The 16,977-nt window shown below is 52.4% G+C and overlaps 1 protein-coding gene across 1 annotated transcript; it reads left to right on the forward strand.

Annotated features, from left to right (window-relative positions):
* The first annotated feature begins 7,460 nt into the window (after positions 1 to 7,460).
* Positions 7,461 to 16,932, forward strand: CST7 (cystatin F). Its single transcript, XM_006097941.3, has 4 exons — positions 7,461 to 7,670; positions 13,588 to 13,760; positions 15,767 to 15,883; positions 16,471 to 16,932. Exons 1-4 carry the CDS (start codon positions 7,601 to 7,603, stop codon positions 16,546 to 16,548), a joined length of 438 nt encoding a protein of 145 aa, XP_006098003.1. The 5' UTR covers positions 7,461 to 7,600; the 3' UTR covers positions 16,549 to 16,932.
* The last annotated feature ends 45 nt before the right edge of the window (positions 16,933 to 16,977 follow it).

Consider the following 16,977-nt stretch of genomic DNA (forward strand, 5'->3'; position numbering starts at 1 on the left):
GCTGACCCACAGGCACGAGAAAATTTCCAGATGGTAAACCTGACTTTCCTTGGGCAGAGCACCCCAGAGGGAAGCTTCAGCATTTGGACAGGGCATTGGCAATGAGTACCTCCCAGCTGATGGATATAGCCTTTAAAGTTTACCATGCCCAGGAAGCAAGGAAATTAAAGCAGGCCACCGTTTCCTTAAAAAGTGTGGGGAGGCCAGAAGGAGAGGTGGGACCTGCAAAAAGGGGAAGACCCACTAGGCATCAATCAATGCACCTGTTGCAAGGAGGAGGGCCACTGGAGGAAGGACTGCCTGGAACTCAAAAAGAAAAAAAAGAAAAAAAAAGGATAGACACTCACCGAGAAATGTTAGAAAGAAATGGCAAATCTGATGATGAGTGAAGAGGCTCACGGATCTCCCTAGACACCTCCCATAGGTTACTATCTTCCCTCAGGAACCCAGGGTGAAAATGACAGTGGGAAACAGGCTGACTGGCTTCCTTGTAGAGCAGCCCTCCGTTATCCTCTCTGATGGAGAGGAACCCGCTCCGTGTGGGCACCGAGCCCCTGCCTTCATCACAGCCGAGAGCCTCTGAGTAAATGAGTCAGGAGGAAGGCTGCGGGCTTCGAAAGGCAATAAAACACACCGACACTGGCAAACGTTAATTAAAGCTTGTACACGAGTTTACTCGGAGGGCCTCTGAGTTCAAGCCAAACCACAAAAGCTTGGGGAAATTCATGAAATTCACACTTGTCCCAGCTTGGCCCTCCTCAGAGATACTAATAAGCCATCAACAATTAATGCAAATTTACTCTTTCTTTAATGACTTAATTTGCAAAAGCAGTACATTTCCCAGCCTGCAGAAAGAGGCCAAAGACTGCTGAAATCCCACTGCTGTTATGGAGGAGGCCTGAAGCTGGAGCAGGTTCAAGAACAGGGCGTGTGTGTGGGTGTGTGGGTGTGTGTGGGGGGGGGGGGGGAGCGCTATGGCAGGCACCTAAGGAGGAAGTCCCAGAGTCCTAAGGAACAAGTTGGGAGACACCAGTTCTCAGGCAAGGCGATGCTCATTTCTTAGATCACAGCGCCACCAAGTAGACAACATTCTCCTCACATGTGCTACTGCTCTGGAGAAATGTGTGAACTTTATTCTTCACAGAGAAATATAAAGACAAAAAAAGGTCTTCTAGCCTCACCACTCAGATAACTACCGTTGACTTTAAAAAATAAAATACAGACAAACCATAAAGGTCTCAGAAGCTCGTCAGATAATCCTCTCCTGGACCACGGGTTTTTGCTTCTTCTACACATCGCTTTAAGTCCCTGAGACTCCTTCCGAAGCTCAGTCGTGCAAAGCTTTGTGACTTTTGCTCTCGGTCGTTCCGGGTGGTATGTCAGTGCCACTACCTCTGCTTCTCCCAGCAGCTCAGGCCACCAGCAGGGACCCCCATTGCCATCCTGGCATCTGCAGGTTGTCCAGAGCTCATGAGTCCCTCTCACCCGATCCCAGTCTGGCCAGGAACCCTCTAATGGAATGCCTTCTCGCTGAACTCAAAACCCCAGGGCAGGCTGCAGCAGGTCACTCCTCAGCGCCCTGCAGGGCCTTGCCCTTCACTCCTCAGCCCTGCCGTTCCCTCACTAGAACCCTCAATCCCGAGCCCCATCAGGAGGTCAGAGACCCTCTGGGCAGAGGTGGCTCCATGTTGCCATTGCTATTAATCTGGGCATTTGCACACTAGACCTGCTTTCTAAAGGCTCTGAGAAGTCCCACATACCTTGTGCATATCTGTGCAAGGAAATTTGTTGGTGCACTGGCACCTGGTGTCTGAGAGTTTGGGAAGCACGACTCCAGCTATGAGCATGTCATTGGGCAATCAGGGTCATAACTCTGTTCTCCACATCACCTAAACCACAAAAGACGTTTAAGAGGTAAGCACCTCTCTTTTTCTTTCATTTTTTTTCTTGTTTTGTAACAGACAAGGACACTGAATCTGGAGAAGCCCAATGACCCACCCAGTGTCCACAGCTGAACCAGGAGATCCATCCTACGGCTTTTCAGGAACATGATGTTCTGCAGGTGAGGGAGGGCTGCAGCTCCCACTACACAGAAGCGTCTTGCCACTGGCTCTCCTTCCTGGGCTTTGTGTGGTAGGAAGGGCACTTTCTGCAGCAGGGTTGTGAAGCAGGGACCAGTAGCTGGGAGAAGGGCCCCACCATTGCCATGGCCCTCAGAGGATGGGGAGGAAGTATCATCATCACTATAATCATTGTATCACTATAAACTCACCATGTATGACTAGTTGGTGTGTTTCAACCTCCTGTTGTATTCTTACTGGTGCTAAGTTGTCCCTTTGGGCCAGTGGGAGCCTCTTCAAGTTGACTTCCGTGTTCTTTTACCCTCTAGGTCAGTGATGGCGAACCTATGACACGCGTGTCAGAGGTGACACGCGAACTCATTTTTTTGGTTGATTTTTCTTTGTTAAATGGCATTTAAATATATAACATAAATATCAAAAATATAAATCTTTGTTTTACCATGGTTGCAAATATCAAAAAATTTCTATATGTGACACAGCACCGGAGTTAAGTTAGGGTTTTTCAAAATGCTGACATGCCGAGCTCAAAAGGTTCGCCATCACTGCTCTAGGTCCATCCATGCTGTCACAGATGGTAAGATTTCATTCTTTTTATTGCCGAGTAACATTTCATTGTATATATGGACCACAGTTTTCTTTATCCACTTGTCTATTGACGGGCACTTGGGTTGCTTCCATATCTTGACTACTGTAAATAATGCCGCAATGGCACTTTTTTCATTTTTTATTTCAAGGGCTGGGTTTGTTTTTTGTTTTTGTTTTTTGGTTGGTTGGTTTAAGATTAGTGATTCTCTGCTGCTATTTCCTTGTATATGGTAAGTTTTTAACTACAATTTTGAGATGATTGAGATGTACTTGAGGTGCATGTGTTTTTTTGAATTAGTGTTTTGGGTTCTTCGGATACATACCCAGAAGTGAATTTGCTGGGTCTTTTTTAATTTTTTTAGGGTTGTCCATAACGTTTTCCATAATGACTGCACCAATCTGCATTCTCACAAACAGTGCATGAGGGTTACCTTTTCTCCACATCCTCAGGAACACTTGTTGTTTGTTGAGAGTTCTTTTGACATGACCTTGATGATCTTCAATGGCTTCCCTGATCTCTGGGTAGACCAGGTGTTCCAGGCTCACCTTGTACATTTCCTGCCCTGGCCTGGAACCACTGTTTCTCCAAGTAGCCTTGGCTCCTTCTAGCGAGAAGGTGCATCTAAAGGTGCTCACTGCCACCTCATGGGTTATTTTTTGCAGGCATCTTCAGTGGAGAGAGTTAATGTGTGTTTGTATTAGTGTTGGTTACCCTTATAATGCCTGCCCCTTTATATGCAGGCCTGTGGCACTGTCCTTTTGCTGGCTTTAAGGACGCACATGACCACACTGGTGGCTTTCAACAGACACTTGAACGTGAAAAGGGATCATTTCCCAGTTTAGCCCTCAAATGCACCTGGATTGCAGTGTGGTGAGGCCTGAAGCAAAGAACCCAGCTCAGCTATGCCCAGACCTTGACCAACAGTTATTGTGAGCTAATAGATGTGTGCTGTTTAAGCTGCTAAATTTGTGGTCGTTTGTTATGCAGCAATTGATAACTCATCCAATAACTATACACGTCATTGGGTTTTCCTTTCAAATTGCAAAAGAGATCCATGATGGAAGCAACAAGACAAGTACCCTGAGAGCAGGGCCGGCCTGGAAGTTCACACAGCAACGTGTCTATGCCGAGATGTGCCCTCTGAAGTGAAATTTAACTTGTTGAATCAACTGTGTAGCCTCCAGCTATGTCCCATGAGCTAAAAAAAAAATGAGATGGTAGGAAGGAGAAGCGTCAGAGGAGACTCAAAGAGAGGAGGTGCCCAGGATCCCTGCCACCTAAACTGCACCTGCCTCCTTTTCACCCCCAGAGGAGACAAGGAAGAGCTCCCAGGCGACCCAGCCTGGGGAAGAGGGGACCCAAACCCCCTCTCACCACCAAGGTCTATAATTCTGTTAACGGCTCAAATTAGACAGACAGCACTTCCTGCTCACCCAGCCAGAGACAGGAGGCTCCCAGCTGCGTGGGTCGGTCCTTAGAAGTCCTGGCTCTGGAAGTTCTGGCAAAACCACAGTCTATGGTTTCCCAACCAGCAAAGGGATGGGTCTGGGATGTGCTCACATCCCCTGGGGAAGAAGAGCATGCCCGCTCCTTGACTTCACTCAGCCACAGGCTTCCCTCACCCACCTTGTGTCCCTTCCGCATCCATTCACACCCCTTGGGACTAGGAATCTCCTGTAGGAGCCCTGCTGTATGACCAGTTAGTGGGCAAAGCCATGTTCTCCACATGGTAGGACGAAAACTGGCCAAAGCCAGCAGTGGGCACAGCATGGAGGTCAGGGGGACATTATGCATATCCACAAGAAAGGAGGACAGCAGGGGCAATAAAAGGGGTTCAATCAGTGCCTCCTAAACCTTAGAGGCCAAAAATCCTCCTGGAGAGCTTGTGAACAGATTCCTGGGCCCCACTCACAGAGAGTCTGATTCATAAGATGTGGTGAGGCCTGAGAATCTGCATTTTCATCAAGTTCCCAAGAAATGCTGGCTCCACTGGTCCAGGGACCACACTTCCAGTAGGAAGGGGTTAAAGGATAGATGAGGAATGAATGAATGAATGAGACTCAGTACTGAGCCCATCACTTCTGCAGCACTTCTGGCATGCCTTGGATAGAATAGAAATAGTGCATATAGCATACATACACACAATCACACACCTGTACATGTGTGCACACACATGCTCACATGCAGAGGCACAAATGTAATGCTTTTCAACCAGATTCACAGGAATACACAGACACATGAACATACAACATGCAAGCAAAGAGACACAGATACACAAACAATATACACTTACATACGTAGACATCCATATAGGCAGAGATACATGTGCACAAATGTATCAGTCAGGATTCTCAGAGAAACAGAACCAATTGGGTATGCGTGGGTGTGTAAAGAGATTTACTATAAGGAACTGCCTCCCACAACTGTGGAGGCTAAACGGTCTGACCAGGAAAGCCAATAGCATAGCTCCAGCTTGAGTCCCAAGGCCTGCGAAGTGGAGCCCATTCCAATCCGGTGTCAGTTCCAATCTGAGTCTGAGTCTGAAAGCAGAAGACGGATGTCCTGGCTTGAAGACATCAGACAGAGAATTATTTCTTGTGTGGCCTTTAATTCTACTCAGCTGATTGGGTGAATCCCACCCACAATGGGAGGGCAATCACTTTGCTCAGCGCACAGATTCAAATGTCAGTCTCCTCCAGGAACATGCTCGCAGACACACCCAGAATCACGTTTAACCAAACATCTGAGCACCTCGTGGCCCAGTCAAGCTGACATATAGAATTAACCATTACAGCCCTAGCCGGTTTGGCTCGGTGGATAGAGCGTCAGCCTGCGGACTGAAGGGTCCCAGGTTCGATTCCGGTCAAGGGCATGTACCTTGGTTGCGGGCACATCCCCAGTGGGGGGTGTGCAGGAGGTAGCTGATCGATGTTTCTCTCTCATCGATGTTTCTAACTCTCTATCTCTCTCCCTTCCTCTCTGTAAAAAATCAATAAAATATATTTTAAAAAAAAAGAAGTAACCATTACAACATGCTTACACAACTACACACTCATGCACATAAGCACATACACACTCATTTTTACACACTCAGGAAAACACACACATTCACTTTCAAACCATATCAAGACTGAAACAAAGATAGACTCCTGGACACACAGACATACACACAGACACACACATCTACATATATGACACTCTCCACACACACACACACACACACACACACGCACACTTTCCCTGGAGGACCCTCTAACCATGCCGGTGTGACATCAGCTCCTTCCTGCCACGCATTTTGTGACGGAATGAGGGCCTCCCTGTACCGTTGTTTCCCCACAAGCTTGAGAGGGGCAGGGCTAGGGACGTGGAGGACTGTTCCCCACACTCACAGACCAAAGGGCCAAAGCCGGGAAGACAGTGGCTCAGTGGCCGAGGAAAGTCCCAAACCGCCCTGAGCCTTGCCCAATGCTTCTGAAAGCAGAAACAGCCCACAGCACCAACAGCGAGCACTCAGGCCAAACTGCCACCCACGTTGGGCAAACACCGAGTTGTGTTGCACTTTCCTCCAGCCCAGTCCACCGGCCGGGAACGCATCCCAGACATGGCACATGTGATCAGGGCACAGAGCTTGGCAAGGAGACACCACCCTGGAGTCCTCACCACAGCTGCTGACAGCCAGAGGGTGAGAGGTCAGCACCGGGCAGAGCCGGCCCCAGCAGAGCACACCGGCTGCCTCAGCCCCCACGGTTTACCAAATGTCACCGCACACCACGTACTGTGCTAATCACGCTTTGCTGATAACAGTCCTCGGGGCAGCCAGGAACCTGGGGACTCCAACAAGTTAGATGGCTTGCCCGATTCACACAAACCCAGAATCCAATAGAACCCATCTGGACCCATCGGGAGCAGAGCTTCCCCTGGATGGTGTTAACATGCAAGTTCTGGTTCAGAGAGTCTGCCCGTCGAACCACCCGTTCCCTGGGGATGTGTTACACGCACTGTCCAAGTGGCACTGGGAGCACGGAGGCTCGGGCATCTCCTGCATTGCCCAGGAACCGCCCATACAACTGGCTCCATCCAGGCCTGAGCATTAGCATTGAGAAAGTCCTGCATCCTCACCACAACCCTCTCAGAGGGAACTGCAGCATAGAGCTGCCCCACACCTAAGGCCACCTGGGTTTAACATTCAGAGCTGGATTTAAACAAACTCGGGCCAGTTGGCTCCAGAGCCTCAGTCCTAGTTGCCGAGCTGGCAGGTAAACGGGCACTCTGCCGGGGCTAGAACCTGTGGGCCACACTGTTCTTTCTCCTCCTTCACCAGCTCTGAGCCAAAGCCAGGCCGCGATCCATCCGTCAGCGCACACTGCTCCTCTCCCGCTTCCAGGGCAGAAATCACCAGAGGCAGCCTGTGCCCGACCACATCCATCCTCTGAGACTGCACTCAGCAGCTGCTTCCCGCACGCAGGCCTGCCCACTTCCGGGCAGGGGGTGTCCACTCAGCCAGCAGGCGGGCAGTCTGCAGGGGCCACTCAGACCTCAGAAAGGGGACCTGAGAAGTTGGTTTGCAGAAGGAAGTCTACGTGATTCTGCTTCTGAAAATCCCTAATTTTTTTTTAATGCAATGTCTCTTCTGGGTGTTTCTAGGGTAGAAGACAGAGGTGGCTTGTTCGCAGGTCTCATTCTCTTCCCCCTCCCCTTGCAGAAAAAAAAGAATCATCACGCTTTGGAAACTTGAATAAAGGAAGTGGTTGACAGTGTAGCCGATAGAAGTGGAGATGAACAGCTTCTGGTCAAATGATTTAGCAAGAAACTACCACCCCTGCCAGTAACAAGGCAGGCAGCCCCCTCTGGGCGGGGCAGTTAGCAGGGTCCCCCAACATGCGCCCCAGCACCGCCCCCGGGGCCCACAGCCAGCACTGCCTTCCCCGAAGCTATGCGGCCGGCCTGCGCGCTGCTTGCCTTGGGCAGCCTGGTCTTAACCACCACGGGGGACCTGTCCCCAGGTAAGTGGAGGGTGTCCCCTGGGTTCTGCCTCCCTCGGACACAATGCCCAGACTGCTGTAGGAGCCAGGTGCCATGAGCTCCTCCTCCCACGCCCAGGCCCCGAAGCACAGTCCTGTTTGGGCAGCCCTAGCAGGTATGGCTGGGAGGCCGGGGCCCCAAGGCTGGCAGCAGCGGCCTTCCAGAGGTCCCAGGGGTTCCTGCCTTCCAGGGGTCCCAGGGGTTTGGGAATAGGGTTTGAGTGCCACCTGGAGATGAGGGAAGACTTCTGTTCTCGGCTGCTCCCTGATCCAGGGAAGGCTCCCCACGCCCCTCCATGGGGACAGAGGAATGGGTGTGGGCAGGCAGTTTCTACCTGATGGCCAGCCGTTCCTGCCTGCTGGCTGCTGCCCTGTGACTTGGCTCTAGGGACCTGATGATCAGACACTGTCACCCTTCCTGCCTGGCCAGTGCTGGGGAGAGGGGAGGAAGAGAGGGGTAGCCTTTGCTCCTGGAAACTGAGGCACAGCTAGGGTTGGCAACTTGCCCCCAGTTCACATGGCCAGGGAGCCCCTGCCTACACACACACACATGCACACGCGCGCACACACACACACACGGAGTTGGAGATGCCTTCCCAGCACCAGAAGCATAGGTCATAGATCAGCGGTTCTCAACCTGTGGGTCGCGACCCCTTTGGAGGTCGAACAACCCTTTCACAGGGGTCGCCTAAGACCATCGGAAAACACATGTATAATTACATATTGTTTTTGTGATTAATCACTATGCTTTAATTATGTTCAATTTGTAACAATGAAAATACATCCTGCATATCAGATATTTACATTACGATTCATAACAGTAGTAAAATTACAGTTATGAAGTAGCAACGAAAACAATTTTAAGATTGGGGGTCACCACAACATGAGGAACTGTATTAAAGGGTCGCGGCATTAGGGAGGTTGAGAACCACTGCCATAGATGATGGTGAAGACCTAGAGGGCCCCTGTCTCACCTCCTTTAACCACCGAGGAAGCTGGTGCTGGAGGCCGGGATGACCTGCTCCAGTCACAGCCGTGGCTTGGGGAGCAGGGGCAATGCCCAGGTGGAGGCTGGTTCCTGCCCTCCGTGTTCTTCAGGAGGGGCTGGAGCCTGGCCAAGGACACCAAGTAGAGGGTGTTCAGGCAGGACCAGTACAAGGGGCCAGCCCCAGCGCCTCTCAATCTGTGGAGGGGTCACCCCCCTCCTGGTGACACTGTCTCAGGGGCTATGGGAAAGGTTCCCCTGCCTCCTCCTGCTCCCAGAGCTTCATTCTTAGCTCACACAGTGAAGCCCTCCCTCCCCCCGCCCCGCACCCCCGCTTTCCCGCCTGTCCTGATTGGGTGCCACTGTCTTCCTGTGCCCCCCTAGTGCCATAGGAGGGGACAAGCCAGGGGGAGGAAGGGCGTGCTCAGACCAGAGAAGCGCACTCCTCAAACCTTAGTGAGGGGGCCTGTGGAGGGCTGTGGTACCTGCCTTTCAGCTGTACTGGATGCAGTTATTCAGACTACATGTAAGTTCCTTCTGCTTGCCTCAGCTTCGTCCCCTAACAGAGCAGGGACAGGTCCAGGATGCATGGGGAATCCTTAGCCTACTCTTAGCGCCCTATCATCAGAGTTGCCCCCTCTGCTGGTGTTTCCTACTAAACAGAGCCCTCTCCATACACTCCCCTCCCCACCACGGCTGTGCCTACACCTCCCTGCTGAAGCCCTGCTCAGCCAGCCCTGCTCAGCCAGCCCGGCCAGTCCCTTAGACCTGCTCTCTGCCACCAAGCCCCAGGCAGAGTGTTTGGAGTCCACACTCACATGCAGGCCTCGGGACACGCAGACTCCCTGAGCCTGGTAACTGTGGAGCCTGGAGCCTCCCTAAGCGTCAGTCTCTTGACCCATGAAATGGGCCAATAACCCAGCCCCTTGGTCCCTAGCAAGGCTTGACTGGCATGGACGCGGAAGGCACACTCACTGAGCCTGGGGTGCTTGCAGCCGCCCACCCCAGCCCTGCTCCCGAGTCTCTCCGGTCCTGGCAGCCCCAGGCTGTCCCACCCCACTCACCCTACCCCAGCTTCGATCCTCTCAAGTACATCCTTCATTTGACAGATGCGGGCCTTGGAACCAGGGGCTTGAAGGTCCCTCTGTCTAGTGGGTGGAACAGAGATGGGAACTCAATCCCAGACCTGGTTCTCTCGCCCCCTCACCCCCACCCTGGTACCCAAGGCCCCCACAGCCTCCCCTCAACTTCTGAGACAGATCCCAGGGTCTTTCCGTGGGAAGGGGGAGTGACAGTTACCCTAACCCTAACCCTAACCCCCCTAGGGTGGCGGCACCATCTGGTCAGCTGGCTTCTCCCTGAGCCTAAGCACTAAGCTGCGCTCACCTAAATGCAGAGCCCCCAGCAGCTCACACCCCCCCCCCCGCCCCAGCCCTGCAGAATTTAGGGAAAATGAACCTGTTAGCGGTCCTGGAAAGCTGCACTCGGCCACCATGTCACACTCTCCCCTCCTCATCTAGGTCATTTCCTACTGGTCTCCCCACCCCTAGCTCCCTCGCTCAGCGCTCTCCTTCACGGCAGGTTACAGTCACCTTCCTGGATGGGCCCAGCCCGGGGCCTGCATCCTGCCTCCCTTCTTGTACTGTGGACTCCCTAGTCTCAGAGTCACCTTGGCATTGCCCATAGCAGCTGCCAAGTGAGGAAAGGGAGAGCATGGTCTCTAGAACTAAGCGTGCCCTGCACTCCTCTGAGGCCTCAGTTTCCTCGCCTGTAGAATGGGCACCCAAGCCGCTGCAGAGCAGGCTTCCCTGCTCCCCGCCCCTCCTCCCCACAGCACAGAGGACAGCAGGCAGGCAGGTGGGGCTGACTCCGGGTTGGGGTCCAGGGACCTGTTTGTTTTCTTCCCTGAAGGAGAGTTGCCTCTTTAGGGTCTTTTCATGATCAGCCCTTCCCTGTTCATTTCTCTTGAGTCATCCTAAAACTGGTGTGACTTTTCAACTTTTTGTAAAATTAAAAAAGGAGCTTTTATTGTGCGTTTGGCCCCCTGTGATGACTTGAAACTGACATTTTAGGAAACATGTAGCTAACTAAAAATAAAGCAACTTCAATATTTTTCATAACTTTTTTGTAACTTTACCAAAATCACTTAGAAACTAACATTACATATTCATCTGAGGTTCAGCCTCACCTGATTTCGCTTCATTGCTTTAATTCTGCTAAATTCAAGCAAAATTAAATGTAATACATTTTCTTTTAAAAAAAAAAAAAATAAACAGTTAGCCGAAACCCGGTTTGGCTCAGTGGATAGAGCGTCGGCCTGCGGACTGAAGGGTCCCAGGTTCGATTCCGGTCAAGAGCATGTAACTTGGTTGCAGGCACACCCCCAGTGGGGGGGCGTGCAGGAGGCAGCTGATCGATGTTTCTCTCTCATCGATGTTTCTAACTCTCTATCTCTCTCCCTTCCTCTCTGTAAAAAAAATCAATAAAATATATATTTTTTTAAAAACAGTTAAAGTGGTTACCTTGGAGAGTTTGAGATATATTTTTGTTAAACTGTTCTGTATTTTTCAAATTTCCTACCCAAAATAGGTAAGCTTATAATCAGAAAAAGCAATGGCTGTATGCCACACCACAGGCTGGCAATGGCCCAGGCCACAGTGGGGGGCTGGAGGCCATGTAGTAACTGGAAACTGCTATGTAGACTTCAGTGATGAGCAGAAACCAAGCTCCTTCCCCAAACAGTTCTTGTTAAAACCGTGAGTCAGTAAGCGCAGCCCCCAGGAGCAGCCTCCCCATCTTGTTAGCATCGGCGGTGTGCCTGGGCGTGGGAGCCACGTGGGGAGCCGGGAAATGAAGGCTCCGGGCCTGACGCAGCCTGAGCAGCCCAGCTCCTGGAGCTCAAGGGACAGAAACAGTTTTCATGCTTCAGTCTTCAGCCCCTCAAGTGAGGGCTTCAGCTTCTGTGAGGATGTCATTTGAAGGCTGGGCTATTGCAAAGCAGAATCTCAGGGTCGCTGTGTGGAACGAGTGGGGGAGCTCACGGCAGCAGAATCTCTAAGCCGGGAGCTTGTGGGGTTGGTGCTGATGCTGCCCTCACACCCCCTCTCCACTTCCTGTTGCTTGGGCACCCCTGCCACATGCTAAACCTACCTACCTCGGCAGGACCCAAGGCCCTGCAGGCCCAGATGGCAGTCACCACCACGTGTGGCTACAGAGCACCTGACACCAGCTGGGCCACCGAAAAGCTGAACTTGACACCATTTAATTTAGCGAATGAAATAAAATGTTTGCCTGGGCCATTGCCAGCCTGTGGTGTGGCCTGCTAATTTTTCAGGAACATCTGGGGAAAGTCTTAGTAAAGAGAAGCAGTTCACAGACCTAAAAAGCTTCTTCCCACACTCCCTCCCTCCTGGTTTATTTAGATTTTCCCCTAAAACTTCTAACTTTTCAATATACAAGCAGTACATGACCACTGTAGTAAAATTGACAAATTCACCAGGAGCCAGCAACCAGAAAAGGCCATGTTCACGTTGCAATTCACACAGCCTGTGGGTTTTTTACATTCCCATGTTCTTTATAATAAAAGCCAATGTTCATAACCTGGATTAGCACACACCCCCACCGGGCCAGCCTGGCCTCTGAGCATTTCTCCCCGCGCCCTCCTCGCTTTGGAGCGAGCCCTGGAACACCTCGGCCCCGTGGCCCACGCTCAGGCCCTCCATCCGGATCCGTGTAAATGGCTCAGCCCGACCTGCTCTCTGCGGACAAATCCCTGCACAGCTCCCGCCTCTCCTCACTCGCTGCTCTGATGTTTTTCTTGCCTGTTTATTTGCGGAACATGAGCTCCAGCGAACATAAGCTTCTGCACCCCCTGCACATGTGGGATGAAGAGGGCTCAGCCCGTGGGGACTGAACCAAGGAGTGAAGTCAGGTTATTCTTCAGGGAGGAGCCTCGGGTCCGCCTGGGCCTGCTGCTGTGGGGGCTGAGAGAGGAGGATGTGGGGAGCCGAGGAGAGTGCTGGGGTCCCTGGTTCTGCCTGGCTGTCAGAGGCTGCGGTGTGGTGGTAGGGGAAGCCCCTCAGGTTGCTCTCCCCACCTTTTATCCAAACATGGGCCTCCTCGGGACAGGAAGTCCAGGCCTCCCCCCGTCCCTCCACCACTGCCAGCTCCATAAAGGAGCCATGTGCGATGAAGTCACCCAGGCCTGGCCCTGTCCTCAGACTTGTACTCGAAACAGTGCAGAAAGAGGCAGCACAGGTGAGGAGCACCAGGTGCTATGGTGCTGCCTGGGGAACAGGGCCCCTAGGAGCGAGGCCTGGAAGCTGGGGAGATGCTAACAAGAGCCCCGAGGTGGAGGAAGGAAGCAGCCTCCTTGTCAGTGAGAAGGCGGGACCAGCCTTGGGCACTTCCCGGTGGTCCACTTGCTGGAGACAAGCTGAGGGGTCGGGGCCAGATGTTGGCCTTGAAGGACAGCTGGAGCGACTTCTCCTGACACACTGAGGCTACATCCTGTCCGAGGCTCTACCACCTCCAGACATGTTCAGGGTTTCTTTAAGACGCATTGGAAATAACCCTGGGTTCTGAAGGGGGCTGTGTGGGCAGGACAGGAACTGTATCTAACCCATCATTGTAACACCCCCCTCGCCTGGTCCTCAGGGCAACCATGGGGATTCACAAGAATTGCACTGGGGGGGGGGGAGGGGCTGGATGGGCCAGGGAGGGTGGACAGGAGAGCAGAGGGTAGGTGGTGAGGGGAGGAGGGATCGGTGAGGGGAGGGCAGATAAGTGACGAACTAGACAGGCTGGGGACCACACTGGGAGCAAAGAACTGAGCACCAAGGTGTGAATCATGACCCTGGACCAAGGGCCCCACTAACAACAATGTTTTTGCCTGGTTCTGTGTTTCTCTTTCAGATGTTTGTTCCCAGACCTTTAACTCAGGTGTGAAGCCAGGATTTCCCAAAACAATCAAGACCAACAACCCAGGAGTCCTCAAAGCAGCCAGATACAGCGTTGAAAGGTTCAACAACTGCACGAATGACATCTTCTTATTCAAGGAATCCCATGTCAGCAGAGCCCTGGTCCAGGTGAGGGTCTAGGCGCTGGTGGCCAGCATCTCTGGGGCCAGGCTTCAGAAGCTCCTACCCCACAAGGGCCCACCGTCCAGCACCCTGGTCATCTAGAACGCAAAACAGGCCAGGAGGCTGGCAGTGGCAGCCACAGAGAGCCTACAACCAGGCCACCAGTGTCACCAGACTTGAACAAAAAGTCCGGGACCGTCTCTTATGGAAACCAACTTCTTCAGGGTGGAGCCACTGGGAGTAGCACAGAGGTGGGCTGGGGTGGAACGGGGACTAGACGTGAGCCTGCTGAAGGCTTTGGGTGGGGAGAAACCAGAAGCTGGGCATCAGGAACCAAACTGATGAAGATGCTGCCCCTTGGAGGGGCCTACTGCACCACCTGCCACAGTTGCCCCTGCCTAGGGCCCCACCCCTGCCTCACCCCCTCACCAGAGCCACAGCCCCATAGGACCTTTTGACGTTCTCCACCTGGGACTTATTTCACATAAGAGCTTTGCCCAAAATGCACCCCTCCCCCCCCACACAAATCCCCCCCTCCACCAGCCTTGCCTCAATGTCACACCCTGTGAAGTTGTCACGGGATGGCTCAGCCACCTCCCACCTAGAGGGGACTCTACAGGGCAGAGCCAGGTCTTGCTCATCTGTGTCCTGAGGATACAGGGTCAGCTTGGGATAAGGGATGCAGAATAGTGATGAGCCACAATGACGAGGTGGCTGCCCATGTCTCTGCCTTTCCTGAAACCAGGGATACTGTACAGCCACTCAAAAGGAAGTTCCCGGCTGTGGGAAGCTGGCTTTGGACAAAACCCACACATTCCCATGGGTGTGGTGGTACGGGAAGGAGGAAAGACACTGCCAGTTTGTACATAACTATTAATGGTTGGTTACCTTTGGTCACAGAATTACAGGTGATTTTTATAACCGTGTTTATTCTTTTGGACAATTGCAAACTTTTTAAGAGCAGTGTATTTTTTTTAAGATTTTTAAAATTGATTTTCAGAGAGAGAGGAAGGAAGAGGGAGAAAGAGAGAAATATCAATGCAAGAGTGAAACATCAATCAGCTGCCTCCTGTACACCCACTACCAGGAATCGAGCCCACAACCCCAGGCGTGTGCTCTGACCGGGAATGGAACCGGCAACCTTTCGGTGCCTGGGATCACGCCCAACCGAGCCACGCTGGCCAGGGCGAGCAGTGCCTTTTTATACTTAGAGAAGTATTTTCTAGAAGGCAGTCTGGTGTGGGGAGGGTTTTTAATAAGGTTTCCATGGAAATAGTCCGAGTGTCATCACTCCAAGGACACAGCTCCGGAGACTGTGTGAGGCCTCCTGCAGGACCACTGCAAGTGCAAGACGCCCAGAGCCAAGTGCCCAGAGCCTTTGGGGGAAGGGGTGCATTATCCCTCCGTGACGTTGGGGACTGGATTTCACTTGGTACGTGGTGGGGCGAGACCAGGTTGCTGCCACATCCAAGTGAAGAAAGGCTGTAACTGAAAAGAAAATGCCCACTCTGTTGCCAGGAAGGGTGAGGAGCCAGCAGACACACTGCTTGCCCTCACCCCATGTAAAGGCCACACAGGGCAGGTGATTGTGGGTGACTAGGGCACGGGAGAGGGGCCAGGGGCAGGACTTCACCACGGCCCTGAGGCCGGGGCAGCCCCCCGGCACCCCGCCTCTGCCACCCTCCTGATGCCCAGCGGAGAGACCTGGGGAGGAAGGAGCTGTCCTAAGACAGGACACAGAGCCCACGTTTCGCCCTGGAACCAAGAGCTAAGGCCCTGAGCAGGAATGAGAGGAGTGAAGAAAGGAGAGAACCAGGAGGGGTCTGGGTCCAGTCACAGGCTTTCTTCCCACGGCGGTTCGAGTATGTTCCACATTCCCTCTCCACCACTCACTCCCTTTCCAGAGAGCAGGGAGGGACCAGTCCCATCAGGGCGCCCTCACCACCTGTCCTAAAGCCCCCTCCTGCTGGGTTGAACAATGTAACCCAGGCCCTGCCCTCTGCTCTCTTTAGATCGTGAAAGGCCTGAAATACATGCTGGACATGGAAATTGGCAGAACTACTTGCAAGAAAACCGAGCACCCCAATCTGGACAACTGTGACTTCCAGACCAACCACACCTTGAAGATGGTAAACAAAGGGGCCTCACTCCTGAGACCCCTCCCCGCTTTCCTAGCCCCACCCCCTCGCCATGGCTCTGGGAAACACTCCTTCATCCTTTCTCTACCCGCACAGTTCCAGATTTCACTCTTGAATCCAGGTCTCCCAGTGTCCAACAGGATCCTACAGACATGGCAGACATAGAGGGGATACCCCCTCCTCAGAGGCGCGTCCACATTCGGGGGCAGGTTAGAGCAAAAAAAGACCTTTCCAATAATTCAGAAATGTATATACACAAGCAGGGGGAAACCAAATGCGGCAACAGTTAAGAATTTGTAACTATAGGCAAAAGTCATGTTCTTGAATTATTCTTTCAATGTCTGTAGGTTTGACATTTTTTCACAAGGACCCTCAGGGCAAGGAGAGAACTCCTCAGTAAGGAAAACGCACAAGCATGTGCACACACATGCACACACACATGTGTACACACACACGTTCATGCACACACAGGCAGCAGCACTGGAAACTGCAGAGCTGCAAGTGGCAGCCTCGGCGAGGCGGGTGGTCCCTGCCTGTGGCAGGCAGCGCGATTCTTAAGGTGCCCTTCTTTGTTTCAGATCCTCAGTTGTTACTCTGAAGTCTGGGTCATCCCCTGGCTCCAGAGGTTCGAGGTGCCCGTTCTCCACTGTCACTGACTGCCTCTCAGCAATACTACAGCTGCTGGCACTTCTGAAGTAGTATCTCCCGGCAAGCAGAATGGAAGTGCCACGGGCTCATTACAGAGTAACTGGGATGGAAGAGTGACCGCCCCACAGTTAAAATAAATACTTCGAATTCTCTCCTAAGCTAATTCTGCTGATGCTGTGTGCCTGGATTCAGAGTCTGAACATACAGGACTGAATCCTCCAATGGAAATGTTTTGGGCTCTCAACTCCTGAAGGAGCCCCTCCCACCCAGGCCCTGGGTCCCCGATGCAAGCCCGAGATCTATCCTTTCGTCTGAATACTTGCACACTGGACGAAGGGGGTAAGCTGCTATTGAGCACCTTGACCTTGCATGGATGAAGTTATAAATAAACATGAATAAGAACTGACCATCTCAAAGCAATGGCTGCTGCTTTACCT

Source organism: Myotis lucifugus, unplaced genomic scaffold, assembly GCF_000147115.1.
Source record: "Myotis lucifugus unplaced genomic scaffold, Myoluc2.0 scaffold_214, whole genome shotgun sequence".
NCBI lineage: Eukaryota > Metazoa > Chordata > Mammalia > Chiroptera > Vespertilionidae > Myotis > Myotis lucifugus.

What these genes read in the sequence shown, in the direction of transcription:
- CST7 (XM_006097941.3), top strand. Translation starts at nt 7,601, where the DNA reads ATGCGGCCGGCCTGCGCGCTGCTTGCCTTGGGCAGCCTGGTCTTAACC. An exon ending in CACGGGGGACCTGTCCCCAG is followed by an intron (nt 7,671 to 13,587) that starts GTAAGTGGAGGG and finishes TTTCTCTTTCAG; the next exon opens with ATGTTTGTTCCCAGACCTTT. An exon ending in CCAACCACACCTTGAAGATG is followed by an intron (nt 15,884 to 16,470) that starts GTAAACAAAGGG and finishes TCTTTGTTTCAG; the next exon opens with ATCCTCAGTTGTTACTCTGA.